This window comes from Fringilla coelebs (genome assembly GCF_963513975.1).
Source record: "Fringilla coelebs genome assembly, chromosome: Z".
Classification (NCBI taxonomy): domain Eukaryota; kingdom Metazoa; phylum Chordata; class Aves; order Passeriformes; family Fringillidae; genus Fringilla; species Fringilla coelebs.
In genome coordinates this window covers 49,876,247-49,888,960 of record NC_140031.1, presented here as the reverse complement: position 1 = coordinate 49,888,960, position 12,714 = coordinate 49,876,247, and the positions used below count along the sequence as shown (strand labels likewise).

The following is a 12,714-nucleotide window of genomic DNA, read 5'->3' as shown; positions in this document are numbered from 1 at the left end:
AACAGCTGTAAGATTACAAAATTGTAATGAATTGTTGTTTCTGCACCTCCTGAAGAGCAAGGAGGTAAATTCCTGCTCCTCCTCCATTATGACTCCTGGACAAGTTCTGAAGGCTGACCAATGATGCAGCTATGCTAAACTCAACAGGTACAAGAAAGTAGAGGGGAGGGGGGAAATGTGTTTGCAACAAAGGGTCGACACCTTGTCCCCCTCTCTTGCAGTGTACCTACTGAGCTTTGATAGCCTACACTGGTAGTGGCAGCAAACTGAGCTGGAGTCTCAAAGAACTCAGAGAGGTAAAAATGAGAACAGTGAATACACACAGCAGACACCTGCTGAGCACTACCCTCATTAACTGCAAGAGGAAAGAGGAACGGTAGTTCAGTGGGTCTTACACACCCTGAAAACGTGGTGCAAACATACCTTCATATGCAGCACTGTAATCATCAGCCTACAATTAAAAAAAAAAACCAAAAAAAAAAACCAAAAAACCCAACCAAACAAAAACCCCCAACCAAACAAACCAACCCAACAAAAAGCAAAAAAGGGCAGTCTCAAACTATCTGCAGCATATAGGAAAGAAGAGATTTTTAACATTCCCTCATCATTTCTTAGTTGATAAGTTCTTGCTGTGTCACTAACAACCACTTGAAACAAAGCTTTCAGATGACTCATGTAAGGCCTGGGTCTTTTGATGGCATTTTCTGAGTGCAACATACCTCACATTCCAAGCAGTGGTGAAGTCGGGGTTCAGCAGTAGCAGGGTACACGTGATATCAATCAGCTCTAAAATGATGAAGCAAGAGACATTAAGATTAGCAATGATTTGCACACAGAACTGATCTCTCTGCAGACCCTTACTCCCTCTCATTCCTCAAAGTCTTTCTGCTATGGGCAGCTATACCTCTGTAAAATATTGCTCTTATTCCAGAAATGAGAGAGCATTAATTAATTGTTCATTTAAGAGGGAGCAAGATCTGCCATATCCTCCCTTTTCATTATTTAAAATAATAAACTGAGTATGCCCTGAGCAAGGAAAAATCATAACATAAAATCCCTGAGTATTCAGTGATTTTAACCACACACTATATACAAGAATCAGAGAATTCTTCGAAGAAAGTTCAAGGTTTTAAAAATACTACAGAAAAGTAAAAATATACCCTTTTATTTTAGAACAAGTTTGAACTGCAGATGGCTGCCATATATCATCCTGTTACAAAAAATACATACACTATAAAAAAACCTGTAGCTAAAAAATTAAAGCTACGAATGAGGATTACAAAATACTCCCTATTAAACTGTATAGAAAACACTTTAAATACATTGTGAAGTGCCTCAGACTGAAGTTTTAAGACTAATTCAATAAAAAACCAAAGCAAAAACCAAAACATTTGTTTGCATCCCTGCATTTAAGCACTGTATACTGTAGATTTATGTATTACACTTATTTTTAACTATGTCATAAAAACTGAATGTGACTATACAACCTCTGTATTAAATTTGGCTACATTCTCTCCTAATCACCCTGAATTTAACATACTAATTAGATCGTACTTCAGGTGATTTCCAGCAAATAAGAGGTACTTCATTTCTTGAAGGAAAAGGGATGGTATCTCAGGGAAACAGATCTCTGGTTAGTGCACTCAGTACGACTGCAAAATGAACTGCTACAAAATTCCACAGTAACAATACATAAATTAATTCAAACCGCAAAGGATTTGGCTTCAGGTACCTTTGAAACAAGAGTCAGTACTTAAGTAGCTCTAAAAGTGAAATACCTTCATATATTACCTTATGTCTGATTGATCATTTATGCCCAACAAAGAAATTCTGTGCCTTACATTATGTTCTTCCTTATGAGAACATGCTAAGCCACCATATAATGCAAGGGGTGATGGGGGGGGGGCGTGGTGGGGAATTCTTTGGTGTACTGTTGACTTTGCACTAAGCTGTAATGTTTTGAAAAGTGTCTCAAGAAACGAACTTAACTTTCTGTTTTCACAAGTTAAACCTCTCTTTCCTGCCAAGGAATAAATATTTTTCATATGTGCAAAGCTTCTTCCTAATTTGCTGCCTGAATGTACAAATATTATTCCTTGGTTTAGCCAATTCCTGAACCAGCAAAGTATTTCAACACCCATTTAATTTTATGCAGATGATTATCCCAATCCAAATAACCAGGATTACTCATATACACAAAATCAAACATACATAAAATTAAACATCTGCTAAGTGTTTTGTGGTACTGTTTCAATTTTACATTCAGAAATCAGTTTCGAGCCTTTACAAAAACATAATTTTTATAAGGAGGTATAGTTAAAATTGTGAGCTATGATTGTTTTATGTACATTTTCCATTTTACCTGCAATAATGGTTTTAGCAATTATTAGGTACTACCACTGCACTTGTTATATGCACATCAAGCAATAGTTTATTATAGCCTATTTCAGTTTTTTTTATTACATCTCAGAAAAGCCTTTCAAATCTACTTGGAATGACACAGCTTGTTTAGTCATGATTTCCCATTCTGGTAATCTCAAAGGTCCATAACAGCACCCAATCAAGTCCAACTTAAACAGAACTTGCTTGCATTTTGTCCATTTTCCCATCACAGAGGCTCACTTCGTCCTGAATATTATCAAAGGAAAGACGCAGATAAAAGGAAGATCTCCAAGTAGAGCCCAGTTCTTCCATGTCAATATTCTTTGATGTAAGTAACAGATTAGGATTTATGAAGTGTGGATTCTGAGCCAGTGATGTGAAATGACACAATTTAGTAACCTCTAAGCCACTTTTCAGTAGAAAAATGGCCCAATTTATTAACCTCTGAGCCACTTTTGAATAGGAAGTCTTATGACAGATCTGGCACACAATGATAGTATTTGCCAACTATTCCCCCGTGTCAGTAACAAAACCTAACATCTTTTATTTACAATTTAAAATTACTTTCTACTAGATACACTTCAGGCAAACTATTGCATTATAGGTGCTCACACTGAACATGTCCTTTTGCATATTAAAATCTCCCTAACAATCTCCTAAAATCTTCCCTGAAAAAGGACAAATAAAACAATGTGGTTTTAGCACACCTTTAAATATGTCTGTATTCAGTTTTTTAGATATTCTGTGAGTAATTTGTAACAATTTTAGAAAACCATCTTGACATAACATAAATAGTATGCATGCATAAATTTGAAAAATAATGGAGAAAGGATAAAAACATATTGTAAAATTTAGATTTCTAAACTCAAATAATAGCAGCAGGAGCAGTCATGCTTCTGGATACCAAATATCCAAAATAAACTATAACTACACATCTGTGTCACTAACCTACCAATGAAAGACTATAAAGCACCTCCTTCTTCCAGGACCCGGTCAGAAAAAATACCAGACACCACATCTGAAAGCAGACACTTGAATCAGCACCGTGTTTTTCTCCTCTGTTCTATTTTAAATGGCTTACAGTGACTCAAAACAGGAAGAGGTGAGCAGAGACTACATTTGCTATCACCACTTATAACAAGCTTCAGTAGAATATACAATTGAGTCCTGAAGAAGTAATAAACAAATCTATTTCTTTACTAGATGCAAAAGAAAACACCTACCCTGACAAATACCAGACATGCACTTTCATGCACAAAAGCAATCTGGTGCAAAATCCTTGAGAATACGTAAGAGAAAACCTTAACATCTCTTGACAGAATATACACACTTATGACACCTCAGAGACAAGTCTCTAAGCCCACCGGGAAAAGACTTCTGCCTTCATTCTCTCCACCACTGCAGTTCAGTTTCTGCTCAAACCTTTTATCAAATGTGAAACTCAATTACGGTAAAACATACTAAACTCCCTTACAAACGTGGTTTTAACATGAAGGACCTGACTCTGTTTTACAGTGGTTACAGAAAACCTCAGCAGACATGAAAATGCTGTAGATCACCTCTTTGCACACCTCTGAAACCGTGCATTTTGTAAACGAAGAGACAAAACAGAATCGAGTTTCATTTTTGAAAGAAAGCCAAGCAGGCACTAGTTTAAAATACATGCTACTGACAGAGTTTTCTGAGCTGCATTTTGAGAGGAAGGATTGTGCAAGAAGGTTGTTCCCTTCACCTGTGAGGAGAGCAGAGGCCTGCAAACACCATCCCTGTGGCATCGTCAGGTTGACAAAGCACCTGCACTGGTGTGACTGGAGCAGGGTGCCAGCACACAGGTAATGGCTACCAGCTGTCTTCAGACACCCAAAAACGTGAAATAGATCTCAATGCTTGTAGTTTGGCTTGAAACAAGAAGCTTTTCTCTGTGTGGAAATTTCAATGTTTAGACATTACAATAACACTTGAGACCAAAATGAAGTCTCCCTGCTGAATATCTGTAGCGTAACAAAAATGTACATCACACACTCCTACCTCAGACCTCCAAAAGCACTGCAATGAGAACCATTGGTGTTGCTAAGACTGCCTGTGCTTGTAGGTTCAACCCTTTATATGCTAAAATTTGCATTTAGTTATGTGTCAGTCAACATTAATTACATCCCCTGTATTAAAGCTCTGTTTATTGAATTTTGTAATCATCTGCATTACAAATTTCAAATTTGGAATGTCACAATCACCGGTTTCTATAAGAACTGAATAAATCAGCAGCTGGTTGGTGGCAGTGATCAAAACCATCCTGGTCTTAACAGGTCCAACCACAAACCTCAAGAAGAAATGGAAGTTACTTATGTTAGCAATACACATCCCCTAGCAAGATTATTTTAAAGATGTCTGTAATGAGAAAAAACATTCAATGAAATAAATTACATAAAAATTAAAAAATAAAGGGCAATGTAAAATTTATTAAGTCCACATAATGACAGGTCATTAACCCTCTAGGAGGAATGTGGGAAACACAATGACACAAACACTCACAAATGATCTGTTAGACAAAAATAAAACACAGTTAATGGGTCAGTCATACCTAGCAACACATGAAAACACTTCAACTTCTTTCAGCTACTCTTCCGAAGGGTAATTGATTCTAAGGATCAAGCCAGTGCACTGTTACTCTAACATCACTCGAGGTGTACAGCTAACACTGGAAGACTCTATGCTGCCAGGAAAACGGGTTCCTTCTCGTCATAATCTGCCTTGCCTGCCATTTCATGCTACTCCTTCCAAAATGCTTGCATTATACATCCATACATTTGTAATAAGAAATCAAAGTGTGTTTAGCAAATCTAGACCCCACCATAAGGCAGACAAAACCAGGCAACTCTCTCTGCCTTAAGAATGCTCCCACTCCAAGATCCACTAAAACCTTGATCTTTCTCTGTATCATCACCAAAGGCAAAAGAAGCTCAAGTGCACATATACAGACCTGACCAACACCACCTGACTGTGCCCCACTCTACACTTTAATGAGCATCAGTGCACATCTGACTTCATCCACTTAAAGTGAAACAGAATACAGCAATAAAACACTAAAGAAAAGTAGATATCATTAGAGAAATGCTACTGGCCACACATAATCTCCTGATCTACACAGACCTACTCCAAAAACTTACCTAGCAGTAACACTAACCTTGTTAGTTATGACTAGGTGCTAGAGTCTGCACCAGATGTACACTAAAATCCCACTATTTAAAACATAATTCTTTAACTATTGTATAAAGCAGCCAGGGCGACTGGCTTTGTTATAGCTGCAATCAACACAACTGAATGAATGGTGGCTGTTTGGTGTGCTTCAGAAGGGGAAGACAATCCCACACGTGTTGAAGTAAAATGGATACAGTCTGTGCTTTATGGAGAGGTTAGTTACAACTAAACAGAAAAAATTAAAATATGGTAACAATCTAAAACTGAAATCCAGTTGCATGTTAGATACTAAGGATATGAACTCTGTGAGTGGTCACAGGGTGCTTCAAGAGAACAGATATCCCTCTTTCTAAGGGATATGAAAAGTACCACAGCAGGTAAAAGATACTAGAAAGAAGTCTCTAAAATAAAAAAAAAAATTAAAAAAAACAAAAACTTGTATCATAAACTAGTTATTCTTTTTCATTCTTACTCTGATCAGGACACCTTATAAGCAGTGAAATACCTGCTATGTCACACCCGTTCATAATTCTTTATTTTGAATTTTTTTAAAGAACATATACAAAAGAATTTTTAGTGCAAATTAAACAAAAAACCAAACCAAAACAAAGAGATTAGAAAGGAAATAAACTTTAAAATTACCAAGCTGTAGGGACTAATGATTTCTGGTACCTCTGCATCTGAAACACACTGCACTCATTTCTTACGGTAGGTATATGCCACATCTTCCTTCTGACTCAGGAAAACAGGAGAAAATTCCTTCTGTATCAACTAACATCACCTCCTCAAATAACTCACTGAAGTTGTCTGTCTCTAACCTTTCCAGTTTGGGCAAGGGAGAATGAAATTTTATTTTCAAATGAAAATAAACTTGTTTAATTTGAGCCCGCTCTCCTGAGTAACCACCGTTTTTTCCACAACAGGTTAAACTCGCATGAGGAAGGGTAATGACACAGACAAAGGCACTGAGTGCACCCTCAGTCAGTTTGGGGATTACACCACTGTGGGTGGGAGTGATCTACTGGACGGCAGGAAGGCTCTGCAGAGGGATCTGGACAAGCCACATGTAGGAGGTTCTGACTGGTCCTGCCCCTGGGTCACAACACCACCATGCAACACCCAGGCTTGCAGGAACGATGCTTGGTGGAAAAGGACCCGGGGTGCCAGCCAGAACCAGCTGAACGTGAGCCAGCAATGTCCCCAAGTGGTCAAGAAGGCCAAGGGTATCCTGGCTTGGGTCACAATGGTATGACCAGCAGGATCACAGCAGTGACCATCTCCATGTACTCACCGAGACATCAAGGTGCTGCAGGTGAGCCCAGAGAAGGGCAACTGGGGCACAAGTCTTATAAAGAGGAGCTGAGGGAGCTGGAGGTGTTTAGCCTGGAGAAAAGGGGGCTTGGGAGAACCTTACTGCTCTCCAAAACTACATAAAAGGAAACTGTTGCCAGGTGAGTGTCAGTCTCTCTTCACAGGTAACAAAAAACAGAATAACAGAAAATGGTCTCAGGCTGCACCAGGAGAGGTTTAGGCTGGATATGAAGAAAAATTTCCCCACTGAAAGCATTGTCAAAATTGAAACAGGCTGTCCAGGAAGTGGTAGAGTCACCATCCCTAGGGGTATTTTGGAAGACATGTAAACACAGCAGTAAGGAACACGGTTTAGTGCTGGACTTGGCAATGTCAGGTTTATGATTGGACTCGGATCTTAAAACCCTTCCAAACTAAATGATTTTACAATAAATAAAAAATGTGCACTAAAGATCACTTAATATACTCTTCTACAACTCAGAACTTACCATCCTTGTTCAGCCACTGTTTTCTCTGTCTGTAGAGGAGAAGTTTATTGTGGACATATGGCAAAAGAAACTTCACACACCAGCTCTCCACACCAAGCTTGTTTTCTACCAGGACAATAGGGCTCCGGTTATATCTGGCTTCAGGGCAGGGTATTAATCCAATTTCATCTCTTAAAAAACAGAGAGAAATATAATTAAGCTTATTTCCATTAAGTGGCAATTATTTTTCTCAATGTGCAATGGTTGGCAATGCTTTCCAACCAAACATTCCATCATCTTTTTTCCTTGTCTTTGCTGAAATCCGTAATCTGAATAGTTTTATTTGATTTTTACAAAGATCCTAAATGATGAAAGCCCCATTTTTTCTGTTTTTAGACTATCATACAAGCAGTTTAACTCCCCTGAATCAAGACAAGCATCCCTGGTTTTGTAATAAATATGTAACAGAGCTGTAACTGCTGCTTCAGCAAGAGTAACAGAACATGCTAACTAATATAGGCACCTGACTGACCAAAAGCTACCCAGGCATGTCCTGCAGCAGCATGACCAGGTGCTCTGACACCAAGGATCACACAGAAGAATATGCTCACGTCCATATGTACCATTTTTCATTGTCCTGTGCAAGGCAGCATGATCAACTGGGGGAAGATTTGAGACACAGACACCAGGCTGATTAGATTACAACTCTGTATGAGAAATGTAAGCCTTTGAAACGACAGTAACAAACACGACCATTTGTACCAGCAAACAAAGCCAAAGAGACTCAGCTCTTCAGTTTCAACGGGCCATACCATATTTTACGTTTTGTCAGGTTTTTCTAGTATGCTGAAGAGCAGCTTTGGCAGCTTCTTAGAAATAAACACAGCTCATCAAGGATTCATACTTGTTTAGACATAAAGCAACATTATTTTATTTCAATTATGCATCAATTCTCCACCAACTCCCACTCAATAGAAAAAATTGTTGCCAAAGAGGGAAATCCTCAGATCTCACACAGGATAAAAAGATTTCTTGTGATCTCAGAAAACAAATTCTCCATCTTAAGTCTTCTTAATACAAGATTTACAGACACATGGCAAGTGTCAGCTCCTAAACCTCAACTCAATTATCTTAATTAAAGTTTATTACTGGGTACTCTGCAGGTGCTGATTTAGTTCTGTGTCCTCACTGGACTATTACTGAGGTAATCAAAAGTGACACAGTGTGCTTGTTTAAGAAATGTATTTGCCTATTCAGAAAACAGATTTGATCTTCCATACATCACAACATATATCATAAGCCGCAAAAAAAACAGGTAAAGGTGAACTCAAGGTAAAACACTTGCAATCACGTGGCTCTGTCTCCAAACACTCATTTAGGTCCCTTTTGCTTTCCCAGTCAGCTGAGAAGAGAGAGAAGAAAAAAGTATTCTCCTACCCTACTAAAAAGCAAGAAATGGGTATCAAACCAAGATCCTTATCTGTGCTGCTCTATTTAACACAAGCTAAGCTCTTCAAGAAGCAAGATTAAACCTAAAATGACATTCCAGTCTGCTTCTTTCAACACAGTATCTTAATAGCCTGAAGTTTGTACGTATCACTGGGTCTTTCTTGTACGAATGCTAAACCTAGTCCTCGGCAAAACATTGCCTGGCCTTGCATACAGGGACATTAAAGTCTCCAAAAGCAACGAAGATGCAGTCAGGCACTGCTTGGCTAATTAACTAGGTGAATTACCATAAGAACTTACCAGCTGTAACTCACAAACAGTATACCAAAGGGAAACAGCAAGAAGAGGGAAAAAACCCCACAAAACAAACATCCACACCTTTACATATTACCAAATGCAAGAGGTTTGACTTGGGTGAGCTAAGTTTCACAATACTGCTTTGAACACGCCAAAATGACAGACAGGCACAGTATGCACAAAGCTGACAAGTGGGTAGGTGTACAAGAAGCCTTTGAAAAGGGTCAAGAAATGCTGGAAAAGAGGTGAGTGTGGGACAAAAGTATGGTATGTGAACAGCAACATCATGCATGTAGCAGATTCCTTATTTTCAGTGAAGCTAGGCAGTTCCCATGAAAAATAATTCAAACCTGGATCTTTAACAGGTTGAATCCAGGATACCACCTGTCAGGAACTGCAGCTGGTCAGCAGCAGAAGACAAAGATGCAGATACATGAAAAGACCCGGCCAGCACAACTACAGCCTGGTGCTCCTGAGGCACAGAGGCAGCACAGCAAAGGGCCCACAACTAACACTGGCCTGAAGAATCCCATTTCAAGTAGTTTCAACCACTTCAGAAATCTAGCAGACAAGACTGTCACTTTTTCTACTTCAAGAGATAAAATAGCAGCAGCTTGTGCTTTTTCACTTGAAGCATGTCACAGTGCATCAGTCTCAGCACACACAACTCTTGCAGCCTACTTTCATCTCTGAGATTGCATCAATGAAAGGAAATTGCAATAACAGCAAATTCTTAAAAAACATCTCCAAGTTTGCTACCAATAAAGCATTTTGGCAGAGGAGTGGGAACTATGAAAAAATCAGAACATTCATTCATAAATACTGGCCGTTCACAGCGCATTATGCTTCATATCCTAAAAATGAAGCTTCAAGGCAAAACGCAGCCTTTTATTAAACAGCGTCCATATGCTGCATTTTAAAACCTGGCTGCCCACACAAATTGCTTACCCCATATAGAGAAACATGAGAATATTCACTCTAATCTTCTCTTGTTAAGCAAAGGGATAAATTAGGTGACATAAAACTTTCCTATGCGATTGTTTAGTTTATCACTTTCTGGAACATATTAATAGGCCACTACCTCAGAGACTGCAGAGTTTCCAGCTGACACAAATACATGTCGCTTAAATTAGGAAGTTGTTATTCATTATGTGCTACCTTATCAGCTGAAACCAACATGGAGCTTGCATATAGGTTAAAAGATACTTCCCTAGTTTGTGTCTTAAAGGCTGGGGAAATACATTCTGGGAAAGAGAAGTATGGGAGGCACTTAAAACAGGGTCTCAATGCTGGTCAACAACACTGAAAAATAAAACAGACCATCTGCCCCCCAGACTGCTGGATAAATCTGATTCTCACAAGATAATTACTTTGGTTTGCATTTTCATAGTCATTTTGTCTTCCTCACAACAACACACAATAAAAAGCACTAGCATTTCTACCAACAGATATGGGTCTGAAGGTGGCATTCACCACGCCGTTCTGTTTGTCCAAAGGTACAATTCAGAAGGCTCCTATCCTAAGCTTTGTTCCCACCAGCGCCAGAGCTCTGCTCCAGGCAGACAGAGAGCCCACTGCCTCCTGCGGGGCTCGGCAGGGCTGGCCCATTCGCGGGCAAGCTCAGCCCCATCCCGACTGCGCGATGAGTTTAACACTGCCAAACATCGAGTACAGAGAGAGGTCACTAGCAACTTTTCTTTGAAAATATATCTATCGCTCTCAGACCGCGGAGCCCTCGCAGGTTTCCATGACGCGGTGCGTGTTACCAGCGGGGCGCTGGTGGCCGCCGGGCTGCGGCCGCACCGGTCTCCACGCCTCAGGCTCCCGGAGCGAGCCAGGAGAAGCTGCGGCGGCAGGAGAGCACCGAGGACAGGGACACGGCGCCCTGCCCCACGGACGCACAGGTGTCACCGCAGCCGCCCGGAGCCGGCCCTCCCGCTCGCAGGAAACCCGCTGGTCCCCGCGGCCGCTGACGGCGTGACCTTGGGCTCGGGCCGGGCCCCAGCCCCGGCCGGCCCCGCCGGGACCCGCGCCCCGCCCGCCGGCGGCCGCGGAGCGCACACGGGCCGGAGCGCGGGAAGCGCTCCCTCCGCGCCGCCCGGCCGCGGCCGCACTCACATGTGTGGGTTCCTCTGGAAGGCGTTGCGGATGTCCTTCACGACCCGCTGCACCAGCACAGCCACCTCCTCCGGCGACTCGGCCATGTTCCCGCAGGCGGCGGCAGGAGCGCTTCCGGGGCAGCGCGGCCGCGGCGGGCACGGGGCGGTGCCGGGGCGCGGCCGACGGGGACGGGCGGGAGCGGCGCCCGGTCCTTCAGACGCGGGTGTGTCGGTCCGTGCCTTTTTCATGTCAGCAGTGGCGCTAGGCCGCGCAGCTTTAAAAGATAAGCACTGTGTGTATATCTTCTCCTGACTCACGGTAGATATGGGAGCGCTGGTCTTCAAGGCGGAATGCGAAGAGGCGATTCTAATTCTGGACCGCAACTGATGTATTTGCTTGTCATTAGAAATTAATATATTTACAAAGTGTTAGCCCCGCGTAGTTGATTTGTCTCTAATTTGAAAGCTTGCAATGTCATCATCATCTCCTTCATGATTGCCTTCCCCCCCCCCCCCCAACAAGAGGTCTGGTAGACCCTTTCATATAGTCTCCTTAAAAATAAAAGATAGTAATAATAAAATGGCCTATGGGACGTTTTATGGGGCCTTTTAAATAGCCCATATATTAAGTGGACGAATTTAGACTAAATAATGCTGGCTTCAGGGAATTGTGTTACATATTTTTGCTATTCCAGGTTTTCACTTACTTTGTAGAATGTATAAACACTTTTTATGATGTGTGGTGTCTAAAATTGTTGAAGCAAACTGATACATTCTGGATGTCAAATAAGCAAGATTACAAATATGAGGAAAGATGTTGAAACATTTGGTGAATATTGGGAGATATTATTAGCTGAAAAATGCAAGCAGTTTTTTCAAAATAGCTTAGGTTTCTGGGTTCAGCATAATCCATAATTTTTAATTTATGCCTTACTGGAAAGGACTAAGTTAGTTTTACATAATGCACAGTATACCTTTTCTGACTCATTGCCTTCTCGCTTTATCCATTTGTTTGTGTACAGGTTTGAATCACATTTGTGAAAAGCAGCAAATTGAAGTTCAGTCTGGGAATACAGTGACTGAAATAGTTCTAGCTATGAGTTTGGTTTGGTTTGGGTTTTTCATTGTTGTAATTCTGTTAAGAGGTTTTGGTGAATTAGACCTAAATGAAACAACTTTCAGATGTCATTAATCATGACAAAAATACTCTCTGGATTAAAAGTCTAATTTTTGTGTTCGTGATGGGTTGGGGTTTTGGTGGTTTTTTTTGGTTTTACTATTGGGTATAAGTGAAAATTAACCATAACAATGCAAAGTTCTTAAAGTACTGAAAATTGATACAAAACTACTAATGTACTAAAAAGTTGCAATAGTAGTTACTTAGAATGGTGCAATCAACTGACAATATAGTGTCTATGATTTCATGCATACCTTTTGAAGAGGACTGAATATTAAATTGCTATTCTTATTTAAATGTCATAATGAAATTTATTTAAATTGTACATTTTAGCAAT

The 12,714-nt window shown here is 40.5% G+C and overlaps 1 protein-coding gene across 1 annotated transcript in view; it reads right to left on the bottom strand.

The window, feature by feature from the left end:
• The window catches only part of PTAR1 (protein prenyltransferase alpha subunit repeat containing 1), a 34,113-nt gene extending 22,806 nt beyond the window's left edge, over positions 1–11,307 (bottom strand). Inside the window, exons 1-3 of the mRNA XM_084225478.1 lie at positions 11,220–11,307; positions 7,377–7,546; positions 720–786 (exon numbers count right to left, since the gene is read on the bottom strand). Coding sequence (XP_084081604.1) covers positions 720–786; positions 7,377–7,546; positions 11,220–11,305 — 323 coding nt within the window. The 5' untranslated portion in view covers positions 11,306–11,307. The remainder of the gene's footprint in view (positions 1–719; positions 787–7,376; positions 7,547–11,219) is intronic.
• Positions 11,308–12,714: the final 1,407 nt, after the last annotated feature.